Source organism: Brienomyrus brachyistius, chromosome 15 (genome assembly GCF_023856365.1).
Source record: "Brienomyrus brachyistius isolate T26 chromosome 15, BBRACH_0.4, whole genome shotgun sequence".
Classification (NCBI taxonomy): domain Eukaryota; kingdom Metazoa; phylum Chordata; class Actinopteri; order Osteoglossiformes; family Mormyridae; genus Brienomyrus; species Brienomyrus brachyistius.
This window is the reverse complement of record NC_064547.1, coordinates 21618375-21644242: the sequence shown is the minus strand read 5'-3', so window position 1 is coordinate 21644242 and position 25868 is coordinate 21618375. Positions and strand designations below refer to the sequence as shown.

At 39.5% G+C, this 25868-nt stretch overlaps 1 protein-coding gene across 1 annotated transcript in view; it reads right to left on the bottom strand.

The window, feature by feature from the left end:
* Positions 1 to 25613, bottom strand: part of efna2a (ephrin-A2a) — a 102484-nt gene extending 76871 nt beyond the window's left edge. The window contains 2 exon segments of the mRNA XM_048975790.1: positions 24351 to 24394; positions 24396 to 25613. Coding sequence (XP_048831747.1) covers positions 24351 to 24394; positions 24396 to 24491 — 140 coding nt within the window. The 5' untranslated portion in view covers positions 24492 to 25613.
* Positions 25614 to 25868: the final 255 nt, after the last annotated feature.

Genomic DNA, 25868 nt, shown 5'->3' with positions numbered 1-25868 from the left:
AGGTATGGGGGGGCCGGACATGGCAAGGGAAAAGGAAGCACGGCCAGGTGGTCCCAGGCCAACGAGGGGAAAGGGGCTTGCTATTTTGCTCTCCTCGCTTCTCCCTGTTTGGCTCCAACGCCGATCAATAAGCAATCTGTTAAGGTTTTATTCTGTGAAAATGTTCCTAATAAAGAATCCCTCTGGGCACTTTGTGAGCGCCACAAAAAAACGAGAAGGGTAAAAAAACAAGAGGAACAGCAAACCAGTGTAAGGCCGACTTCTACTGGTGTAGAGCGTGTTGAAGAATTTAGGGCAGCCTTCGGGTTACGAACACGGGAATCCGGACCTGGCCGACTCATTAGCAATTTCAGGCTTGGGATAAGGAGCAATAATGCAGCGCATAAAGATCGGTGATGGACAGTTTTCCCTTGATTGCAGGGGGCAATACGCATGTCCGGATAATGCACTGCGCAAGATGTGCGTATTTACGGCGATCGATACTCATCAATCACGTAAACGCGGTTTAAGAGCTTAAGGTAATGGGCTTAATTTGCAGAGATGAGACTGATGTTGACTAAACACTGGACTGACTGAAATATAACGTTGTAGTGAAAGTATGAGCAAGTCTACTGAGGGTCAGAGTAAGTCTCCTGAGTATGATGATGTCATTTAATTAAACTTCATTATGTTAAAAAATATATAGTTTAAATCCTATTTTAGTACATTATTCTCTGTGGATCCTGTGACCGTGCTCGGGATAAGGGATTGGAAGACAGATGGATGGATGGATGGATGGATATGCTCAGTGAATTTGACATTAACCATTGATATTGTTTTCAGGTGACATAATATCTCAAGTGATCAGAAAATTGCAGTTTAACATGATGATGCACATTCTTCAGGAGTCCATAGACTGATATTGGGGTTCATCAGAACAGCAGACAGAGCAAAGAGAAACGACCTGAGAGCTTGTAACAGGCTCCAGAGATGAGTAGGAAATGCCGAAAATTACGAAAGACACGGAAATGCCCCTAAAACATTTCCTGTGTTGGCCCACCATCAAAGGTTTGTGAAAAACCAGGTCACAGTCTAACATGAAATTATCACAGGCATGAAAGAATATATGACAGAGAAAGACTGGGGAGGAGGGGTTGGGCACCATGTTCCTAGGAGAAATGAAAAAAAAAAAAGTAACGCACAGAGACTGGCTTTGGGTTTAGACGATGCCTGACCTTGACTGGGACAGGACGTCTCAGGGCAGGTGGTTGGCCACTTTCAGCCCCCATCATAAAGATGGGGGGGGGGGAGGGGGGATGGTTGTAGATTCCAAAATGGGGAGTCTCGCAGAATAGCCCTCTGGAGAAAATGGGATTAAGGCCGGCATTAACAGGCCAAATGCACAACGGCACTATGACCCCCGCACAGACCCCCGGGAGGGCCACTGCTGTTTCACACACGTTACTTTCTGAGGCTCGGTGGGAGAATGGTGGACAATATAGGCTAGACCGGGTATTTTACACACCCCCCCCAATAGAATGCCCAGCATGCAACAGGGACATCCAGCAATGAAAGGTAAAAGGAGACAAAGAGAGCATTATGACTGAGAGATGACATGTCCTTGTCTATTTTCTGTGCCTCCTGGTAGCAGCAGCCAACTTTGGCGTGATGCGCTTTTAACTTCGGAAACTCGAGTTGGCCGCGGCAGCAGAGCTCATTTCGGCGGCCCGTAATGTGCGTGAGAGCATTTGGCCATGCCATTCAAAGCTGGCAACATCTAGATCTGCAGTCAAATAGACTCCGCGGTCCATTCAAACAAAATCCACATAATGGGCCGCCATTCTCCCTGGCGTATTAGATACAGTTGGATCATCAAGTGTGGGCTTTTCGCATTCAAGCCCAGTGAAGTGCTCCCGGCGTCTTATTGGCTGTGCCTGTGTACCCCTGCCCAGGCCACCATCCCGACCCAACAGCCCGTTCAAGCTGACCAGCCAAGCAGCCTGGTTCAACTAACAAGCCTTCATTCGCCACAAAGAGGCAGAATAAAAGCTCCGTCCCCCTTTCTGTGCCTCTCAGCCCCTACCCCTCTCCTCTCTAATTACACCTCTAAAGGGTTATGGTGTTGGATGGAGAGTATAGTCATATTGACTGACCCCTCAAGTTCACTTTCTATGGGACAGGCAGTTAACTGCAACTACTGAGCACTGGCAGGGACAGCGGGTGGAGGGTGGGGGGTGGGGGTGCCTTTCCTACACCACAGTAATCCTTTTTGTTGAAGCTAATGTGGCAGAAAGACCCTTCCAGGAGAGTCCCTCTCGGCCAGTTTAATCCCTGTGTGCCGGGTGAACTCCACAATAAAAGGTTCACAGGCCAAAAGCTTCCGAAGATTCCCTAATTGCCTGTTCCACAGACAGATTAAAACGGTCCCGGTCATCTGCTACCCCTTCCCGCCACCCATCGGGGTCACCGTCGCGGCCAACCTCGACTTCCAGCAGATGCCCCCCCCCCCCCCACCTCAGTTATCGCGGGGGTTAAATCAGCGCGGAAATCCCCGCTTCCAAAAGCTGCAGGATGCGGCCGAGGATCGTTCGCCGTTTCTGGGATTGCTTGTCTCGCGCAATACGGGCAATTAAATGAACCAACCTTCAGGGTGGCACCACCAGATGAATGAGATGATACACGCTGGTAGGTGACGGGCAGCATGAAAGTGAAGAGGAGGAGGTGAGGGAGAAGAGAGGGTGACATCTTGTGTGGAACTAAAAAAGCTCTTAAACTTTAACTATTGCAAGTTATCACTGCTGCATCCAAATAACCAGGACTCAACAATAAAATATCCGACAAGCGGCGGGAGCCAACACCGTAGGCCTTGTTCTTGTCCAAGCCCACCTCAGGCTTGAAGGAAGATGACTAAAACCATCACAAAGCACCCTTGCCTCTCTCCCCTCCATTACCCCCCAGTTGAGCTCGTCTACTGGGCACCAGAAGCCACAATATGTCTGTGTTTTGGCTTTAAAAAGCTAACAGATCTAATGGCCGGTCCACCCACCACAACCTCGGACAAAAACCCTAAAGGGCACTCTAAAGATTACATCTTGAAAAACTCCTTTTCATTGGGCGTGGCACTTCAATTTGGTAATGAGCTCCGAAAAAAGAAAAAAAAGCTCGGCTTGAAAGCAGCAGGCGTGCTTGTTGACGTCTGTGCACGTAGCCGGTGGGGGGAAAAAATAAAAAAATAAATCAAGGAAGCCATTGAGACAAGAAAAACAGGGACCATTTTTGGGGGGCACGGGGCAACCCACGTAATCGTCCGCTAAAGATTTCCTGTCGCAGGTCAGGATTTCATGTGAACGGCTGCTTTATGGGAGAGAAAAAAAAAAGACAAATCACATGGGTTTGTTTCACATGGCAAGAATCCGTTTCGCCCCACAGAGAGTAAACAGGACTCAGGATGCAAATCGAATTTTACCCGTATTCCTGAATTTCAGAGAAAAATCTATATCAGGAGAATAAAGGGGATGCTTGAGGAAAGGGTGATGTCTTTTATAAATAGCTAAATTCCACTTTCCAGTGCACCTCTGCACTGAAACATCGACCTGATGATATTTAATCGTTGCTACTTTTTCCAAGACCTTGGTATGACTTACAGTGAGCACTTTTTCCCCAGATGAATAGATGCTTTAAGGGAGCAGTTCATTTAGTTTTTGATGACCACAAGTTTACGGGTTGAGGTAATTGCCATGTCCCAAACTGCTATAAAAGGGCCAGTATCAGCGGGGGAAATTACACAGGGACTGGCCATTTGAACAATTTTGCCAAGGAAGTACTTTTGGTTTTGTTTCGGGCTTGTGTTTTTGTACTCGGTAATAGATGCAATAGATAAGAAACACTGTGAAATAACAGTAAAAAGTATGGCTCCAGGGTGGGTGGAAAATTGCTGTCTTTTTACAGTTTGAAAATTACCATCATTTTATAGTTTATTGTGGAAAATGCAGCCTGCCATTAGGGTTGTAAATTTTGAGCAATATTCTTAATATTACAGCTCCGACTCACTGATCTGAATGTGAAATCCAGCTCCGTCTGTCGCATAGCCCCCTCCCGGCCAAATAATGCGATTCTTTCAGTTTCAGTCAGCCTTTCCCGGGTACCACACGAGGTGGACACCGGACGCAGGAGGTGAAACAGAGGCTGGACATCGGGGGAACGTGACCTCAGGCATGGCGGAACATCAACCCTGGTGTCACGTCTGTTTAACACTTAATGGAGTTGTTTAACAAGAATTCACTTTGTACGAAATACAAAACATACTAACGACTGGGTGTTTGTGGGATGGCTGAATATTTCACTTTATTACCCATGTTCATAACTAATTCTTGAAAATCGTTTGCAATTCCAAGTATATTTCCACGCTTGTACTTGCAAGCACAGTAGTTTCTTGAGTGCGTAAAAAAAAGAAAAAAAAAACGCTTTTTATGTTGGAATCTGACGCATCTGGCGAGAGGAGGAAAAAGCTTGTCCGCCCGATTAAACGCTTTAAATACTTTAGAAAGAGTCACTATAATAATGAACTCTCTGGAGACAGCAGGTCATAGAACAGATGAGGCTGTGAAGAGTTTGAAATGTGAAAACTGAACCTGGGTCGGGACCAAACTTATTCAGTCTGGGCGTTTGCCAGTGCGCTGATTTAATGTTAAAGAAATTCGGGGGGGGGGGGGGAATCATCATAAAAAAAGTTGATATACATCCATCCATACACAACGACACTACTTAATGAGTAAAATAAGTATAAAACTAATTTAACCTACTTTTTCGTTTGAAAATTGAGGAGAACGAATCTAAGTATAGCTATGTATATAAGCTATTAACAAGCAGAACAGTGAGCAAACAGGGAGGGGAGAAAAGAAACATGCCGTGTGGTGACTGGTTGCTTTTTACGGGTCTCAACCTACTTTTCCTTCATTTATCTCTTCCCTTCCAAAAAGTGAATGACTGTTTTTCCAACCGATACTACGGCAGCACTTACTGAGTGTGGGTATGGCCACAACAGGAAGACAAACTCCGGAACAGCTGGAGAGCAGCGGAAGACTGACAGCGTAAAATTAAACCACATGGACCATCATTCTTCTGAGGTGCTGCTGGAATAATAAGTCAGGCTCTTTAGACTTTGTCAGGGTGGCATTGACTGGGAATCCGGCCAAGACCATGATGCCCGGTGAGGCACGAGGTCTCCGAAAACCGGTGGAACCAAAAAGGTGCAGCGGGCTGTCATAAAGAGAGGGAAAACATGTGCTACACACTTTTCATGGCGGATAAACAAGACGCAACAGCTCAATTTTATGGGATGTGCTTCTCGGAGAAGGGCCAAGACTTAGACCTGTACGCGCGAGCGGTACCGCGGTACCGCGGCACCCACCCATTACAGGCACGGTGACCCACGACTCGCTCGGCGCCGAGCATCACGGACTGAATGCCGGTGACGGAGAAAACGTCAACGCTGGATTTTGAAAGAGCTGCAATTCCTCTGGAGGGCAAATACAAAGCAGGAGCGGGAAATCCCACAGAGGACATCAGCAAAGGCAACCCTCCGAGGGAGACACATCAGCTGCCTTTAAATTCATTTCTCAGCTGCTAAATGAAGCCTCCCCAGTCCCCTCCAAACATGCTGAACACTGGTCTAGAGCACTAAGAGCACAGGGATCTCTCGCAGGTCTTTACTTATCTTCTGGAGGATCGAAACACAGCCAAAGTATCTCCGCCCCCCCCCCCCCCCACACACACACCAGCCGTCTCTCCTTAGGGTATAACCCACTCCCACCCTATTCTCCACACCCAGATGCTTTAACTTCCCTATTAGAAAAGGCTGAGGAGCGGAGAATTCTGTGAACAACCTCAAAGCCTTCTAGAAGAGATTGGCTTTTGAAGGATAAACCCTGGGATTAGAAAGAGATCCCTTTGGATTGGTGAGCTCGGCATTTTTCCTGTGGGTCCCCACAAGACTGGCACTGAAGAGATATTCACCAGCTGACTACAACGACTGTCTCATACAAGAGTGGAGAAAAATACACTGGTAATAATGCATATACAGCATAACACATATTCAAGTGGATTTACATTTTTGTTCAGAGCTGCACTGGGAGCAACAGACAAACAGCTCTATTTAGGTGTTTCACATAGTGACGAATGCCCCTGAAACGTGCGCCGACTTGACTTCCTGCTTATCGCTGTCTTGCAGTGTTAGAATTAATCTCTTTAGAATTTGGAGTCCCCTGGACATGTCAGCAGAATACATAGGATGCTCAGAGTCCAGATCCCAGATAAGTGGAATAATAACTTTTGTCGCTTGACTTATTCTGACCAGGAAGGTCAGCAGATCATCGAGCCTGCACTGCAGAGCTGGAGAAGAACGACGCTTAGACATTTTCGCATCTCACCTGGCCCCGAGGTGTGGGGCAGCCGCAGACACACACTCCCCTGTGTGTTTGACAATACCTATGCGTACCCGCTAGTTAAGAAACGCACCTTCTTTGTTTTCGGCCCGTAATTCGGCTTAACGGTGGATGAACAAGAAAAGGAAGTCCCTAATCCTATTACGGCAGCACCTGAGCCGAAATAGCTAATCCTGTTTAAACTGGCAACACAGCCACTGTAATCTCCCCCTATCCTGATGTTCAGCCTTCTCCACTGCCGCCCGCAGGTGGGAATGCAGTTTATCATCACATAGGAGCAAGGACACTGCCATGAGTCACACCACTGCCTGGATTACTCCATGAAGACAGATTATTCCTTCATATTTCTTCCTATTGCTGCATTACAGAAATGCATGCATATGCAGAACATAAATGTTAAGTGACATGGTGCCCAAACTAGAGTTGCACCGATCGGCCAGGGATTGGAATTGTCCTATTTTAAAGGTGCTCAGCCTGGACCGGAGAACGACCGAATCAGTCCGTGTTACACATGCACTACACATCATACGCACAGCAGCGCAGGCAATAGCCTCACAGCCGCTTGCACGCTCACAGCCCCAAGCTAATGTTGTTAGCGTGGAAGTTCATCACTGAGTGAAGACGACACAGAGCTTGCAACTCGTAATACATGTAAACCAAAGTAAATCGCTGGGGAACCACCATGAAAACGTGGTGAAACATCGGAGGTAAACGTTACACTAATTATTAAACATATACTAGATAATCTTGAAAAGGAATAATCATTAAAATTGCAAAGCTAGCTAAGGTTTTTTTTCCCCATGACAGAGAAAAAACATTTTAGCGAAACTTTAACTCCCTGCGTTATAATATTTGTATACTATGGAGGTATGAAAAAGCCTTAATCTAGGGGACTAGCAATATAAGAATTGTATGTATATAACATGCGATGTTGGTATTAATAATATTATACTGCACCTATTATTATTTGGAAGAGTATAGTAAACTTCAGTTTTATTTGGTGGTTTGTAACCTGTGGATTTTTCTTTATTTTAAGATAAGTAAAAAAGAGAAAACACTCAGTGTCATGTTATTTGGTGAATTTAAACATTGAAACTGAAAAAAGTAACTGACATTTGTTTTGTTATTTAAATCTGTTGCACCTGCTTTTGTTTGGTAAAGCAAAATATGAGCAGATGAAGCTGGGTGAACAGCAGCGCATTTTCAGTTAATTCTTATTTGTACGTCTCTCCAGTCACAAAACATTTTATTTTGAGACTTAAGTAAGAGAAGATCATGTAACTTAGTGCAGTTTCGGGGGACATTGTAAACTGAACGATTTCTTTTATTATGAAAATAAAATTTAGCACAGAAGAAAAGCTGATTTTCGTTTGTATACGCTGTCAATTATAGTTCTTAGGAAAAATCGGAATGGGAAAAAAAATATCGGTTTCGGCAGGTCACATTTGCAAAAAAATTGAAAATCGGAATCAGCCAAGAAAACTGCAATCGGTGCATCTCTACCCCAAACACATTACACATGAAATAGTTTAAGGCTACACTGTCACCTTATACATTTCTACAAAACGATATTCAAATTTCATGGGATCTATGACCCTAAGTCATTGATGTAACTGGTACACACGGTAAGGGTGTATACTGTACGTCATACACCAAATAATAAAAAGCATAAAAGTGATATGTGACATTAAGCTGAACAAAACTATGTATGACATTGTGTGATCGCAATGAAGACACGCTTTAGCATAAATATGGCCATAGCTAAAGGGTGGTATCTGAAATAAGAGCTGTTAGCTATGACACCATTTTCACTGTACCAGGTATGGTACTTTCAGAACTAAAAATTCAGTAGTTTCCCCTTTTCACTGATTTCTGGTCAGGTTCCATTAGCAAAAGTACCAGTACTAAAAGTACCAAACCAGCTGGAGTCCATCTTCGGCAATTCGGTACTTTGGGGTGGGACTTGCAAAACTTGAAAAAGTTTTTTTTTCTTCCAATAGATAATGCAAATAACCAGCCTCGCAGATACAAAATACATCGGCAATCCTGAAGTATTCTTGCAAACTCAAAAAACAATGACAAACAAAGTAAAAAAAATAAGCAATAATATTAGATGTGTGGACAAATGAAGAGACCTGATAGTGTGTGATCTAGATAGAAGTGATAGAAGTGTGATCTAGTTGGAATGTTAGATTCAATGTAATGTGGACAACAGGGCAAGACATAAAAAAGTATTTTGTATAATTTCTAGGGCTGCACGGTGCTGCAAAAATTTCAAATACTGCAATATGATTTTGTTGCAATAAATACTGGCATATTTATAAAAGCAAAAAAGGAGTTCAAGATAAATTTCTCACAAACCCATACAGGAATGATTTAAACAGCAAGGATGAAAATGACAGGCTCAGTGAGCACAAGCAGAGCTTACGCAAAAACAGCAGCAGTAAACTTTAAACTGATTTTTATACATATACAAGATAATCTGAAAAAGGAATAATCGTTAAAATTACCGGGCTTGCTAAGTTTTGTCTCGTATGACAGAATAAAAATGTTTTAGCGAAATGTAAATCCCACCAGTGCTATGTCGGACAGTATGAAAAAGCAAAATTTCAACGCAGCTGGCTGTTGCGATGTGAGAGCGACATATACTATAGTCATTTTTCGAATTCCATACAAAATACCCCACCTCATCATAATCTTAACATTCAGAGCTGGAACCAGTTTTTATGCCAACAGAAAGCCAACAGAAGAAGTACCATCCTTTTGGTTCAGTAGGCTCTAATTTAGCTACATTAACGATATGGCCTCCCCAGTCCTGCTTATTTGGTTATCTAACATTTTTGAAAATTCACAAAGCTTTTTAAATAATAAGAAATGTACTTAATTAGCTGTAATGTGGCAAATGTCATTGTGGCAACCAAAGTGCTACTGATAAACATTTACCATGAGCCTATAGCATTTAGCAATTATACTTAATAATAAAATAAATGCTATTTAAAAATCGTTAAAATGAACTTGAATGATGCCATTGAGAAACAAATGCGGTCTTAGACATTTGCTAGTCCGGCATGGTTTTGCTGACCCCCGAGGTTAGGGAGCTCGTCTTTTCCATAGCTATATTTTTTGTCACCAAGGACATTGTCATTCAAGAATTTTCCACTAACCGACATAATTCCAGTTCGGAAGGGAAATAAACAAATATAGTATCTATCGCATTTTAAAATTCTCTCCACATGTAAATAATGCTACTGCAGCGAGTGCCACTATAAGTAATATTAGTAAGAAAGACAACAAATGATTAAATATGATAATATCAGTGACTCAAAAGTAAGACAAATGGTTACAGAAAATAGATTGATAGATGGGTGGATATGAATGAGTCATCGATGAACAGTTGGAAGATGTATGGATGGAATTAGAAAGAGAGACAGAGAGATATTATGACAGACAGACAGACAGACAGATAGATACTGACCCGCATCTAGCATCATCCGAACCCCTATACTTTATCTTTTTCATACCTACCACTCTGCATAGCTTTAGCAACATTTTTGCAGGGAACTTGACTCCCATGGGTCTCTTGTAAACCAGGTCCTGTCATCGTGATGCTCAGGCCTTTTCAGGTGAAGGTAAAGGGCAAGGGTTTTTTTTGGAGATGACAAATATTTCTCCAAAAACCGGACACACGATTCCCCCGTTGTACATACACAAATGCATCCCAACTACCTATTCTGCCTGCTGATGCAAAGCTAGGGCGGCTTACTTCCATCCATTCTCTCAATGACCAGCCAGTGGTGCATCTGAATTTCCCCATGACCAAAATGCAGTAATATGCTAAACCACACCCAATTAACTACACTCTGCAGTGTGGCTGCATCCAGGACCTTGACTGTTTCAGGACCCCGAATTGTGATCTCATATTGTGTGTGTGTGTGTGTGTCTTGTCACAAACCTTTCACCTGAACCCTTTCAAAACTCCAATGAAAAATTTATTTGGATAGGTGTTGCTCTGGAGAGTCTATGACAAGCTCAGTGGAGGGTCATTGACACACTGATTCCAGCCAGAATGGACTGCTATGTAGCTAGTAATACTATTGGATACTCCTCGCATTTTTACCTAGTGCCTATTTCACAACTAATTCATCACAGTTCAAAGCCCACTTGGTTTACTAAACTGTTTACTTTGTTCTATCTTATTGCTAAATTCCGCGCTAAATCATTGCACTTCTGCATTATGACACTAACTCATCCAGGATCTTGTCTAGGAAAATATTTTAATTTAGCCTAAATTTCCCATGTATGATTATCTAATCAAGAATATGGTGAATATAATATTTTATGGCCAAGAATCCATTTAACTACTATTACTTATCAAGCGAAATACAGTTTTGAACATTGACTATAGGAAATATTGATACATTTGGAAATACCAATAATAGACATCAATAAAAATTAGCTAGCAGTGATATGGCCTTATTGCCAGAATTTTTATAAAATTAAAAAAAAAATCATTTGCAAAATAAATTTGAGTCATTCAGAGATTTAATTACAAAACTTCATTCTGTAACATCAAGACACATTTCTGGTCCGGATTGTTACAGATTATGAGTGACAAAATTTTGTTTTTCAACTCTATTCATTGAAATATTAATAGCTATGGTTCATATTTTGAATTGTCTTCTATAAATCAAAATCGCTGACTTTTTGAGTGCAGTAATTAATTTGCTGAGTCCCAGTTTCCCATTTGTCCTTGGTCCCATTAAAAGGTGAAGGTAAAATCCTCCGTGAATATTACATCAAATCCCAAAGTCATTTAAAAACGTATTTACAATTAATAATGCAACATGCTGTGAGTTCATACCGAAGAAACATATGAAAAAAAAATCAGCGTTCATTAATAGATTTGTTTACCTCTCTTCAGAATATGCAAATTCACTTTTGTCAGTTGAATACATCTCATTCTGATTATAGACCTCTTGATTACAGGCACATAACGGTTCTAATGTATCAATCAGACCATCGATAATAAAAAAATATTGATTTTTTTTAATTACGCAAAATAAAAAGTTTTCAAGCTGAGCATAATACAGCAATAATTTGATCTGTGTGTCTATTTTTTATGTATCTAAGAAGGTAATATTGTTGTTAATGAGTAAATTACAGGTTGTGCATTGATTTTATGAGGAAAGGATTTACATTATGAAGCACAATGTGTGGCAGCCCAAGTTACTCCCCCATAAAACATTAAGAAGGCTTTCATACGATCGTCGTAAGCAGAAAAAGTACAGTAAATTAATTTCAATGACAAGTTTACCTAACACTTGATTGTGCCGAATATAAATATTGCTTTGAGAAAAAAGCGGTACTCATTTAAGCATTTTACATTATAAATGCAAACAAACGTATCATGACATTTCAAGATGTGTGTTACCAACAAAATACGGATGAAAAGACAATTTACTGATTGAAACAAGCGACATTTCAAAGTCTCTTTTCTGGAACAAACTATGTTCTAATAAAACATAAAAAATAAAACATTGTTGGGTTATTTAAGGTTTTATGGAGTAAAAAAACGTAGAACGTATAAATAAGGTGCATGTATGCATATTTATTTCTTTATCTAATACCGTTACAAAAATTATATAGCGTAGACAAACTGTACAGCTTTCTGGGTAACAAGCTAAATGCTAATGTTCTCCACAGTTATATTAACCGGGAAACAAATTGAAGGGCCATTCTCATGGCCCAGGATATAACAAAATGCAACTGGTAAGTACAACTGAATGCTTAAATGAGAAATATAATGTTGGCTACATGGTGTAGATCAGGGTAAGAATTTATTTCTTTCCGAGGTTCTCTAGCTACGTGTTACAGGAGTAGAAGGTTGAGAATTCTTGTTTTCAAACTGTTCCAAACCCCAACCACATACACCTCCCAAAAAAACAATAAACCCCCAAACCTCTACACAAAAGTCTTTCCTGTAGTCAGGAGAATGACAGGTCTGACACATCTGCGGTACAGGAAAGACCCCTCCCAGGTGTCTCACGAGCAAAACACTACTCTTCTCACAAGCTTTCATCTTCGCCATTCTTCTTTTTTTCCCCCAAATCTCAAATAAGTTGAACCATAAAGCCTGTAGTATAAGAACTCTTCAGCAACTCCTTTTTCAGCATACGGAAGACTATTTGTATTCAACGCAGGTATTCGTTTTCTGAATTAGGCCTAAAAACACTGCGGGGAACATGGACAAACCAGCCATGTGGTGGAGAAGAAATTAAACTGATTGATGCATGATTCTTAATTACGAACCCGACAATGATGGTTGACCAACATTTGATAAAGACGGCAGACTGTTTTGTCCTCCGAATTTACCGAAATACCTAAGAGACAAATGTAATTTTACAATTATTTAAAAAATATACTCTAAATGACATGAAGCAAAGGGAGTTTACATTACTATTAAAACATCACCGTAAATAATAATATGTTTAATTTTCCTAACGTTTAAATTCCATGGTGCTTTTGTAAAAAAATTACACATCTTAATAACTAAACTGAACAGACTATGAATTCCTTTTCAATAATCAATATTGTATATTGCACATATACCATATTGTGCTTCCGTACATTTTCTATCTTGCAACCATAAACTAAATTATACTGTACACATTATGTACTGTGTTATAAATCAATGAGCTCCGATTTCCATGCATCGTTATAGGTCATTACTTATGAACCATTACCCAAGTAAATCAAGTTGAGAAAATAGCTTTAATCAGGGTCCCAGCAATCTTGCAAAAGAAGTAAGCTTGTTGTTTAAAGATTCTTATGAAAAATGCCCATTTATTTAAGCAATACCGGCTAGTAATGACTTAAATTATCAGAAAGGTGTCACCAATTTCAGTAATGACACCCAAACCTTCAGAATTATTACCTAAATGACTTACATTCATAATATCCATCATATGCAAATGCAAATATCAGGAAATAATGTATAAATGTATCATTAAGTTTATGGGTAAGTGTGCATATGCTTAGAAATTAATTATACCTCACCTTAGCCGTTCCCTTAATGTATCGCTAGAATGAATGAAGCTTAAAATGCCATCATTTGTAAAATGTCATCTTTTACAAATACCCTACAAATACTCAATAGAAGGCCTTCATGTGAAATAAATTGAATTTAAGGTCTAATATGAGACTGTCCTTGTTACTGTGTTTTTTGTATTGTAGTCGTTACCCAGAGTGATCATATGGTAAGCACATTAGCATTCAGAATGTATATTTCGTACAACCATGCAATCAAACGCAATCACTCCTTTGTATACATTCTCAGTCAAGTTTCATACTCCAACATTATTCATGACGCAACATCACCTTTTCCATACTCTCTATTAATCACCTTTAACATTGTACCACAATTACATCAGCTTAACAAAAGAAAAATCACTGTTAACCAACTAACGAGAAATATCCTGAGCGGGATTATATTATTCAGATTTCTTAGCTATTCACGTTAGTTTTAAAAACTAGAAGGGCTATTTTAAGAGCAAACAGCCTCTATATATAATAAAAGGATCTGGGGCACATTTCCCAAAAGAATCACAGATGATCGTAAGTTGTACTGAGCTCCACTGAACTTACAATCATCTTATTATCACTATCGTGCTTTTGGGAAATAGAGCCCAGGCCAGTGCTGTTCCCAAACAGGAGATACGCAGGGTGATTAATTGATAGCATGCATAGAAGACAATGACCTGATAACATGCACAGTGTGCACTTCGAAAACCTAACAGTTAGAAGTCAGGATTCAGGGTGTCCATTAGTCACACACAGGCTTGGCGGGCTGCCAAAACCAAAATGTGCTCAAACATGCAAATGTTGACAGCTAAGGATCCATTTTACAGCAAGAAACTTTTTAAGCTGTTTTTGCAAAATTACGAACAAAGACTAATACAATTACTAAAGTCAATTTTATATCTGAATTTATCTACGCTAGCAAAGATATTCACTTAATGTTTCAAGCAGCAAACCGTAACATTAATAGCAAGCTCGGCGAAGCATATGTTAGCTTAATATTGAGGAATCTGTGTCAAACACAGATAATGGCTTATTTCACTGTGAAAATATACAATAACATTTTTAGTACAATTTTTTCTTCAGAAAGATTCTTACATAGCCCTAGAGATACCACGTGATAATGTTAGTAGTTCATTAACCAATGGCCACTGAAGATGATATCAATAAATGTGAATTTTATTAAAATTAACAATAATGACATTGAGATGAATACCGAAAGGCTAGTAGGCAAGTGAATTTTTACTTCTGACTACATTCCAGGCATTGTGAAATATTTCCATAATGTCCACATTTGTGCGATTTAAAAATTATTTTCTAAATTTAATGGCATGTAAAAAGGAAGTTTTGTTTATTTAGTTATTATATCTTTATTGATTTTTGGCAGAGGATACAAGGACAGCAAGTGAAAGAGCCAGGTAGTATTTGCCAATATTATGGAAGTACTTCTACTTTCTGAAATTTATGTAATGGCAAACCCAATTTCATGAGTATGTTTAAAACAGAATGCCATTAGAAACAACGACGACCGCAAAAACAACATTTCTGTTTCCGCATTGCAGAGATAACACCGCACATAGCGTTCAGTTCATTTACTCAGTAATACTGCGTATAGCTAACGTTTGCATCTTTCAGAAATGAACTTCAAGCAATGGTAGGTTAAATACTACCTTCATTCTTCTACAAATAAGGATGATACCTTGTTTTGTTTAGTTTTTTTTACACACAGACGAGTCTTCAACTGAAACAAAAAAAAAATGCGGTTTCTCAACTGAAATTTCTGATTACTCATCCAAATAACAAAATACGTTGAGTCACTAAATCGGGATCATTTTTGAACAAATTAACAAAAAACATGAATAAATTCCAGAGCAAGCTAACACTGGGCTTCGAAAATGTCATGTCTTAATCAAAATAAATAATGAACCGCTGCAATTCTGGAATGTAAATTAATTTATGAGGAAAAATTAATGTATGACTGAGCACATTCTTCTTGAGTCATTCGGTATATCTTTGTTTTTCCCCTATATCCCTCATAAGGACCATTTTACAGGGAACATTTCATGGTAGCAATATGCACTGGTTGTTGAATAATACGTGAGCACACAACATTTTAATATGCTTAGCTACCATTTATTTATAAGTCTATTAAAATGATTTAGTTCATAAATGTAGCCAACCATGGACCTGTTCCAGCATTTTTCTTTTTCAATTCGTTATGCAGCAGGTAAAGCTATTGTAATAATAATAAATAATAATGATAATTAAAAAATTCCAGAATTAATTCAGGACCTCAGTAATAAGTCACTGCAAAAAGAAACAAATAATGATCTTCAGCCAAAACCCAGATTGTACTAAAACATGTGTGTCTACTCAAAGGAGCAAGTTTGAACTCCATTAGAGTAATTCGATTAATGTTTTTATATCCCTAAAAGCCAAATAATAATGTAGGGAAGCAGTAATGAATAAGACAAACTAATGTACCATGCCTACGCATCAATAAAAAAAACAACTATTTCCAGAATCTAATCACAGAAACACCACCAATACTTTTATATGCTACCACACCGACAGACATAGGTGTATTTATGAAATGTCTGCTTTTAGAAATAACAGGCCATTAAGATGTTTAACGATTAGTCTAACAGTTTACGGCCTTACACTGGTTAAACTAATGTTTATCAGTGCTATAAGATGAATGCAAACTGTATAGCTTGATAAAGTTCGTAACATAACCCATAATGCTATATTATTGTTCGTATGGGATTTTAAAATGTAACGAGGTGTGTGGATAAAAAAAAGGCAAACACGCATCCTCTATTTGAGGGACATTTTCTTGACGTCTTTGAGGGTTGTTCCAAATAAGGGCTTCAGCTGTAGTCTTGTCAGGTATGACTCTATAATGTATGGTAACATTCAGCCCAACATCTGGAGGGAAAGATGAGAGGGAAAGTTCGAGCGGAAGACTGCAGTCTCCTCATTTAAAAATGAAAGTGAGTCTACGTACAGTGCTACTCAAGACTGACCAGGACCAGAACTCAGAGAGCACACATAATGTGCAACAGATTTTAATGTGCTCAGGTACATTTGTGACCGAATCATAGGACGACTACGACCATGTCATCCATGTTGGCTGGCCATATTTAGTAGTGCTTCAGAAACATCTGCTCGAAGAAAATTTCCCAACGCAACTTTATAAACAAAAGTTGGAACTAAACTATAATGCTGTTTGTTTGGAGACTGCTGTGCATATTTCTCTCTTTACAAATTGAAAATCCACAAAAAAATACTGAAGGCTACATATAAAAATTCGAACATGATATGCCGATGTAGGGTTGATAAATGATAGTAGCCTCGAATAGGATGTCTCAAAATAAATGTCTGTATATTCACACCACCGTTCAAACTAAAATCATTAACAGAAATAGAACACAAGCCATTACTCATTATGTCATCGATACTTGAATATTCAATATTTAAATGACTAAAGAGCTATACTGGCTGTTGCATACAATGTACAATATGCTAATTTAACAGAGTCTGTCGTTCTCCACATAGTCTCATGGGTGAAATAAACAGATGAAAGTAAGCAAAGGAAAGTTTATGAAAAGTCGCTGACATGCACAGTATGCATGAAGCACACTGCATACTGACCTTGACTGCCAACGAAATTAACAGTAATCAAACAGGAAAACTAAATAAGAATTAGTTTTATGGTGTCTTATTAAACAAGGCAGTGTTGTAATGTCATGCCATTATTTTAAAAAAAGCACTTGCATTTTCTATTGCAGCACTGAAATCTTGAATTATTATTCAAATGCAGATTTAGAATAGTATGTAATGTTATTGGTATTGTAATTATACTACGTGTTAGCATTGCAACATTGTATTCACTTTCAAAGGCCTCAAACAGAAGAATGGTATCTTTTACTAACTACCATAAAACAATTGATATGTTTTGCTCTCAAGAATAATAAAATAGTACATTCAAAGCCCAAACAATAATTCTGTTGTACACCATAAGAGGTAAACTATTTGCACAATAAATTATTAAAAATGTTCAGCATTACAATTTACCTAATTTCAGAAAGAACATAAAGGCCTTTTTTAGAATCATGCAGGATTAGCCTTGATGTGTTTTTACCTGCAGAAAATTTCTGAGACAGGGTGAAATTTCTAAGCGTACATATATTGCTTCCCAATCCTTATCAGCAAAAAGTGTGCCCTTGAGATGTGCAGCAAATATACTTTATTTACAACACAATTACCTATCCATCTGAAAAGCATAAAACAAAATGAGTGATCCAATAAAAAACAGCTTGGCAAACTTTAAATGACTGTATTATTGCTGAAAACATCCACAAAAAATATATATTCTCAGCATACAGCACGTCCAGCCAGGTAAAAGAAATACACACAGGGCAGATAATAGTCTTATTAATTATGCCTTGTTATGCCTTGCATTGACAAAACCTTGCTTAACATTGGCGTAGAAACACTCTGTCCCCATATGCGAAGTTACCCATGCGCACCTCAGGTCATTTTATTTAATGAAGCTTTGAACCTAGATTACTGATGAGAGGATTTCCCTTTGATAGCAACTGTTTCTGTAGACATTATGCATTGCTTTAATCTTGAATGAGCTAGCATACCTTTGTCCCAAAAAGAAACAAATTTAATTTTTAAAATACTCCATTCAGTTTCTTCATATGGCAAACTAAAAAATTTAAACAACAGCAATGCATTTTTTTCTCCAGAATTCTTCCTTCTAATGTTTTTTATTAGAATTTTTCTTTTTTTTTGGGGCGGGGGGGGGGGGGGGGGGGGGGCGACACTCAATACTAAGCAGCTAACAGTTTTTTTTTTTTTGTAGATATGGTTATACTTCCTTATGTCTGTTCCTCACTGGTTTCTCTCCTTCCAGTGCCTCGCAGTGTATAAAATACCTGAACCACCAGTAACAAGAGACATTAAGCTGACTTGGCAGTGGCACAAAGCCACATCTATAGAAAGAAAGGCAGTTCTTTATAAGAATGTTATGAGTTTCTTATTTAGTTATATAATTAAATAGGACAGTTGACCCCACAACATACTTCATGTATGGAAAATGTATAGAGGCTGTACTGGACAAGGAAAAATTTATTGTGAAAGAGTGGTGTTTATTTTGTCAATGAGATTTTCCCAAGCTAGGAAAAGAACTTTTTTTGTGTATTCATTTGTCAAAAGAAGGAATAAATAAATCAAGTCAGGCTTGTTAAAATACATTTACATTTTGCAGCATAAAAGATTATCATTTTTGAAAAGTACTGTAAGTAACTTTTACCCTGATAACCACTGAAAATCCAATACAGCTGAAAGCCAACCAACAAAATTTGGGAAAATAAAATTGACTAGGCTGTAATATTTACGTCTCTACAGGGATTTTACATTTTCCCATATTTATCTCTTTTTTTTCTGGCTAACGAGATGATGATACTTTTGTTTTTAACGTTCCCCCCAAAAAAGGTACCCCACTGGGTACATGGAGAATGCAACAATTATAATAATTATCATAATGTTATTACTTCATGCTATTCCAAGCTAGATTAATTTTTTACAAGCAGGCCCAAATCGTACTGGAAGCCACTCTTGTGATACTGCCGATTAATTACAGGGTTGTATATAGAGAAGGTTGATTGGTAGACACATAGGCCAAGTGACCCCCAAAGTGCTGCCCAATCAAATTTGAAAAATTAATTAACATCAAGCGCCTGGGTAGATAAACTAAAAGCTGACTTGCTGTTGGGAAGTCCAAGCAACACAGTCATACAGACCGTGTTCAATGCACCACTAGAACAGTAACGATATTCGCTCATGCAGAGCTTTGTTATCAAGTGCATTCAAAATTCCAGCAGGACAGAGAGATAGCCAGGCAGAAAGTGCCCCCCCATAAATATGATTTTTATTACGCAAAATATTAATAACTTTTCCATGTTTAAAAAGGGCACAAGATTCCCATCGATTCAAATATGCAAACCTTTTTTGAATCATAACTGAAGAAAGGTATCAAAAAATCCAGTATTGTGAAAAGTGCAGGATTCTTAAATGCAGATTTATGAATCATTGCTAACTGAACATAGCTTTAATTGCAACGTAAATTTCAACGTGATGTTCTCGAGAATTACAATTATAAAATACATATTCTTAAAACTCTCCGATTATACTGGGCATTTTAAAATGACAAGTATGACTCCAAGACCTCTTACTTTTCTATTTCTCCATGTTCGACTACGTTGTTAATCAAAAAAACATTCTGAAGCGAAATATTACCAGCTCCTATTTGTTTCGTTAAGTGCATTACATTCCGGGTTTAAACGGTGTAAATCGTTTGTAAAAAGAAAAAAAAAAAAAACGATTCTTTTATAAATCACTGTTTAATCGCAGAGAAGATTTTTTTTATAAAATTAAAGAGCTAGCTAAAAGTCTATGATTGAAACATTTCTGCTTCCATCTTGTTTATTTGTGTAAAATTTCTATTCTCGAATAAACTACCGCCGTCTTTACAATAATCAGAAAATGGCGGCGAGACCATTCCCCAACCCAAAAAACAAGCCTACGCCATCTAGGGGAGCTCAAAATAAGTACGCAGTTGCCATTTTGAAATGGATCTTCAAGGTCAAAACTTCAGAACTCGAAGCCAAACAAAGCTTTAAGAATGTCCTTGCTGGTCCCTGTCACACTTGATAAGAACATCTACATTATGCAAGTACACAAAACACACTGTAAAGACAAACATAAAAGCCTTTCAGAGATATCACAAAGGACAGTCCTCGGTTGACCTTTCTCTTCTCTGCACTTTTTTTTAGGCTCATATCCAGAAACCTCCGTAAAGTTCGCGAAGCGTATCGTAAAACGGAAAAGGGCGGTGAAATGCTTTACGGTGCATAAAAAGGAGTACAATTGAACGAGGGAAAACAAGAAATGAAGGGCCACAGAAGTATATCTAGCGCAGTGTAATTCCAGCCACTGATTAACGCCGTTTCCCTGTGGTTTTCTCTTAAGTTGCTACGCAAGTAACAAGATTCATCGGAGAGTAATCAATACAATCCTGATGTTTTCACTAATGGTCTCCAGCATAGGCTTGAAAACGACTTTTTAATATGTTTTATTCAAAGGGGGAAGGGTCCATAGCGTAAAAAAATAATAGCTAATACTGCTGACCACTCATCTGCCAACCAGTGACGTGAGCCTAGTAGACTCCTTGCTTATAATGACCCTATTAGGTCAAGGAATGCTACAGCAATAAGAAGAACTTAACATTTCGTAAAACACAGGAAGTCGGTATTTTCCAACATTATTAAAATCAATCAATATTTGGCCAACGAGACTGAAAATACAGATAAGTGACTGGGAAAACAAAAATAATTGATGTCTCTACATTTAACATGCACATTTATCTTAGGTTATCAACCAATGGGTCATTGAAGATCAGCAAATTTGATGTAAAAACAACTCCATATAAATATATATATATAAAAAAGTCAAATTAATTATTAACATAGAAGCCAAGTGTGACAGTTGTTGCTAATAATTTAACTTTCCAAATATGGAACAGATGCTTATTCTCAATGTGGCCAGTGGACCTTAATTTCAGCTTTACTTTTAGATTTTGTTATGGATTTACTGCTCATAATACGTCTACTGTCCTACATTGTGAGCATGTACACTTATTTTATGTCAGGTGGATGGTCAGGCAACAAAACATTTTACATAAAAAACTGTAAAGCTGCTAACTTCTGGAAAAAAAAAAAACTTAGAAAACAATACCAGAAGTGAAATGCTGGATTTTTTCCAAGGCAAATAGTTTTTTTTTATTATATTTAATCTCAAGCTAATTAAACCGCTAAAATGGGGTACAGGATTTTTGAAAAAAAAAAAAATCGCAACTGAATGGAAACTGTAAAATATTATTGATACAAATATTCAATTTATTAGCCTAAAAACATCATAAACAAAAAAAATAGTCAAAGATAACTACGTTAAAACGTACCACTGAGGACTTTTACATTTGCATACTGCTTGCAGATACTCGCAGAATGCTGAAACGCAGTCCGCCATCGTATTTTATTACCTCAAATATTCAGATTGCATTTCAAATTCAAGTTTAAAGCGTAATAAGTCGTGACATTTACAGCCGTGCAAAAATCCGCGGCAGAACTCACTGGAACCCGCATAAACAAGCTGAGGAACACTGCCGTTTCACGTCTAGTGCGATGGGATGTGCACGAGGAACCCCGACACCCAGTTCGCGAGGTTAAAAATCGAAAGCCGTCAAAAGATGCACCTGGTCCTTAGCGGATCAGAGGCAACATAAGGCCGATTAAAATAACCTTCCTCATCATGTTGTTTTTGTCTGCGCAGATGCAACAAGGAGGCCTCATTTTGGCATTTTATACGCCGTTTTCGTTCCCTGTGCAGGAGCGGCTCTTTTGTGGAGTTGATGCTTTCCTGCAGCTGGGTCCCCAGCACTCTAACTTCTCCACCGTTCAAGTGTACGCGCCTGTTATCAGTGGAGCGCTCCCAGGAACAAAGCCTTAAAAAACGAGTGCCGGGAAAAAGGCACCAGCCGGCAAATACGTTTATGAATATTTATAATTTACAACTTTAAACCTATTCAGCCTAATTGTTTTACTGACGTGCTCACTTCTTTTTGGACTTTTTGGAGAGAAAATGAACATTTCGGATGTATTCGTAATGACGCGTTATTATGCGTCAATGCTGAAATAATCACATTTTGCAATAAAAAAAAAAAACAGGCAGACAAGAATAGGGAAATTTCCAGATGAACCAGATGAAATGAGTGAGAGGGAAACCAACAGCCCCCCCCCACCCCACAAGGTTATCGGCAAGACCGAAATGTGTACAATGCGTCAACAACGCAGAGAGTATATTAAGATTCAAGGCATGAGGGATGAGAATGCACCAAATGCGGGAAATTAACTTCGTCCATGCGAACCTGTGAACAAGGTCGTTCAGGAGTCTCACCATCCGGTGCCTTAATACCGGGCTTCTGGGAAAACTCTGCCACATCAATGCAAATCTCACTTTTTTTTGCTTCCCTCGGGCATGTGTTAATCCACAGGTTTCTAACGAAACAGAATTCTCGGGATGCAGGGAATCGCTCATCCCCACGCTTGCATCGTTCCCCGCAAAAACACGAAGACCAGCAAACGCAGCATACCTTAACAGTACGATGGGGACAGCATTGGCATGTGGGCCACAAAAAGTGAGTGGTGGTTAAAGATGTGAAAGAAAAGTGATTGTGCTACATAAATACCAGGGTGTCCGAAAAGAGTGCAATTTACACTAAGATTTGTGAGAACAGGTATCCCTAAAGTGTTTAATGTGGCAACTTGCTATGATCGGAGGGTAGCGTATGACGCGGCTTGACTGATGCAATTGCGAATGCTCACAGATCTATATAAACCATGTTCACATTTACCCTGACAGAACAAGTCACCCCTCTGACCACTCAGTGAGCTTTTCTAGGTCCTCTATCTACAGAACCCATTTTTAACACGGAGACAGCGGAGAGCTCTTTTCTCTACTGCTCTGCTAAGGCGCTGTAGATAATTGCAAAGCACAATGCTGGCCTCTCTTCATTTAAATAACTGGACCCAAACTCACAGAATTCTGTGCCATTTCTGTGCTGCCTTGCTCCAAATCCTCATTTTCCATTTCTCAATAACCAAAGTCTGCCTGATATTTTATATTACTCCCCCCCCCCCCCCCCCCCCCCCATACAATAAAGTTCACCTGGATCTCTCTTCACGCCCAGTGCTTAATTAATGCTGCCTTTAATTTGCCATTGTTCTGGAATACAGAACCACATGAATACAATACTTGCTTGATTGCAAATCAGACTAAACTTGGCCCAAGAATTTCGTTGGGAAGGAAAACCAGCATATGTACAACCTTCAGTCAGCCTCAGTGTGAGACCCCGGATCTAAAGAAGAATAACTAATCTATAATTGAAATAGATAGATTTGATAAGAATCGTGAATTAGACAGAAATAGTTTTGATTTATGCGACAATAAGGTTCCCTCCAGATAAAATCTTCAAATCTTTTACAGGATATTCTTACATCACAGGATAAATTTGACTGAAAATTGAGGAGCAGATGAAACAGACGCAATCTATACCTCATATTCGACACCAGGCTATGGCGCAGAATAGAAACAACCCAAAACCAAAGGTTAGGTTACTTTTTTGTACATATTTTTATCATGATACTTTATTATGTAACATTTAACTCATAGAGTACTGTAGAATAACTCCAGGCGCATAGAATCAGAACACTTAATATTTGTATAAAACGCGCCATAAGTAAATATATATAACCATATTCATAAATAAAAGACCACAAAAATCACTGAGTGTACATATATGCACTCAAAGACATGGGAATACAGTGGCAGGGAAAAGGATCAGCAAAGGCACGGCTGGGAAACAAGCGGTGGCCTTTGCAAAAGTTCTGTTGATATAACCTAAAGTCTGTAAAGACACCTTCAAGGAAACTTGTGAAACCGCAGTCTAACGATCCCGTCCTAAGTCTCCACATCGCTCAGCTGCGCAAACTTTAAGCAGCCGCATCTCTTGCAATCGATAAAACCATACCAATACCCCAGACTGCAGACTGCAATTAAAACCTGTCCGGAAAATATGGAAAACACGCCAATAGATGCAATAGCTTTAAATGCTGGCGAAAAATTATTTGAGGGAATGCATTTCCAGGGCATATCTTATCAGCTTAAAGGAACACGGATGCGGTGTGGGGTTGTGTTTGTGAACGCTGGCCTTTCCATCCTTACCTGGGATTTGAGCTGTTCCAGTAGACTGCATATCTGTCGGAAATCAACCTTGCTATCGTCCGCCCACACCGAGACCCAAGATATGAGGGCAACAGCAAAAAGTGACAACTCCATTTGGTAAGCTGAAATGTTCTTGTCCATAGGGCCAACACCGAGCGGGTGCCTTTTCGAGCTTCTTTTCCCCCCAGTCGATTTAATGCAGTTTTCACCAGTTTAAATGCGTTTGCTTTTTAGATGATAATAAGGCTTCGTGGTCTAAATTCCAGTACATACATTTGGAATCCTAGTCTTTCCCACATCTGAGAAAACGATTCAAATCCTCAGTTGTAAATGTTACCATTTACAGATTCCTCATCCGTAACATCAGCAATGAAAACATATATCAAAAGTTTTTACAGAATTGCGCAAAAATGTTTAAAGGTAGATTAGTCTTTGCATGCCAGGAAAGTCCCACGTAAGTAAACATAAATTCCGCGTTCAGACCGAAGGTAATAAAGGTCTCTATTGGCTGCTCTTATGCACTGGTTAGTCGGACTGTTTCTATATCCAAAAAACTCCATTCTCCAGATTTGATTCACGAAACGTACTCTAGTCATGTCCTTCTTCGGACTCAATCAACGAGCAGATGTGTCGCTTTATCTTCGGAACCCATTTTCCTCCCATAAACTTACTTAAACTTCAGCCTTAAAGAGCAGACACCATCCTCCATTGACTCGTCCGTCCTCACGCTGCAAACAGCCCATGCATCCCATACTTTTCCCACATGCGGCGCCGATCCTGATGACCACGCTTGCGAAGCGAATTACGCTGGCGATTTTGGAAATGTTTATTTCATTTAGACGCCTCCTGGTTTAGGAAAATCCTCTTCTGGAAAAGTGAGAAACACCCTTTCATCATTTCTGCAGCACAGCAACACTGAATCCAGTTAAATGGACTGGCTTGCAAGAATTGTCCGGTTTTCTCATTACCCCAAGCGATTATAGAGAGAGTATGGTTGTATTTATTTCTTACACTGTCCTGTGCTCATACCTTTCGCTCCACTCCCGCTTTCTCATAAAGTATGAGATGTTTTAGTTATTTGTGTACCGCCGTCCTCCTCCTAAGGACACAGCAAATGCCCGAAGTGGCTGCGTGAAGACAGCGCGTCAGTCGCAAAGTTGCTGCCGCTCCTGCGTTTTCTGCCGAGAGACGGCCAGTTCCGCTCCATGCTAAAGGTTTTCTCCCCCCTTGCCGGCGTGTGCTGCGCAGCCCAGTTGCGTTGACATGAAGGGAGGGTGGGATGGGGTGAGGTGGGGGGGGGATCGCACGATGGTTTTCTCTCGCGTCCTGCCCGTCTTTCGCCGCACGTCTCACTCCCCCTGGCTGCTCAGCCTCCATTCACAGCGTGGGCTCCGCGAAGGGCGGGCGCCGCGCCGAGACCTTGCCTACTTACTGGCTTTTTCAATCTCGGATGATTCAGTCTTTTATTTTTTTCCCCCCTAGATTGGCAATTTGAATCCGAGATCGCGGTGAGTGTTT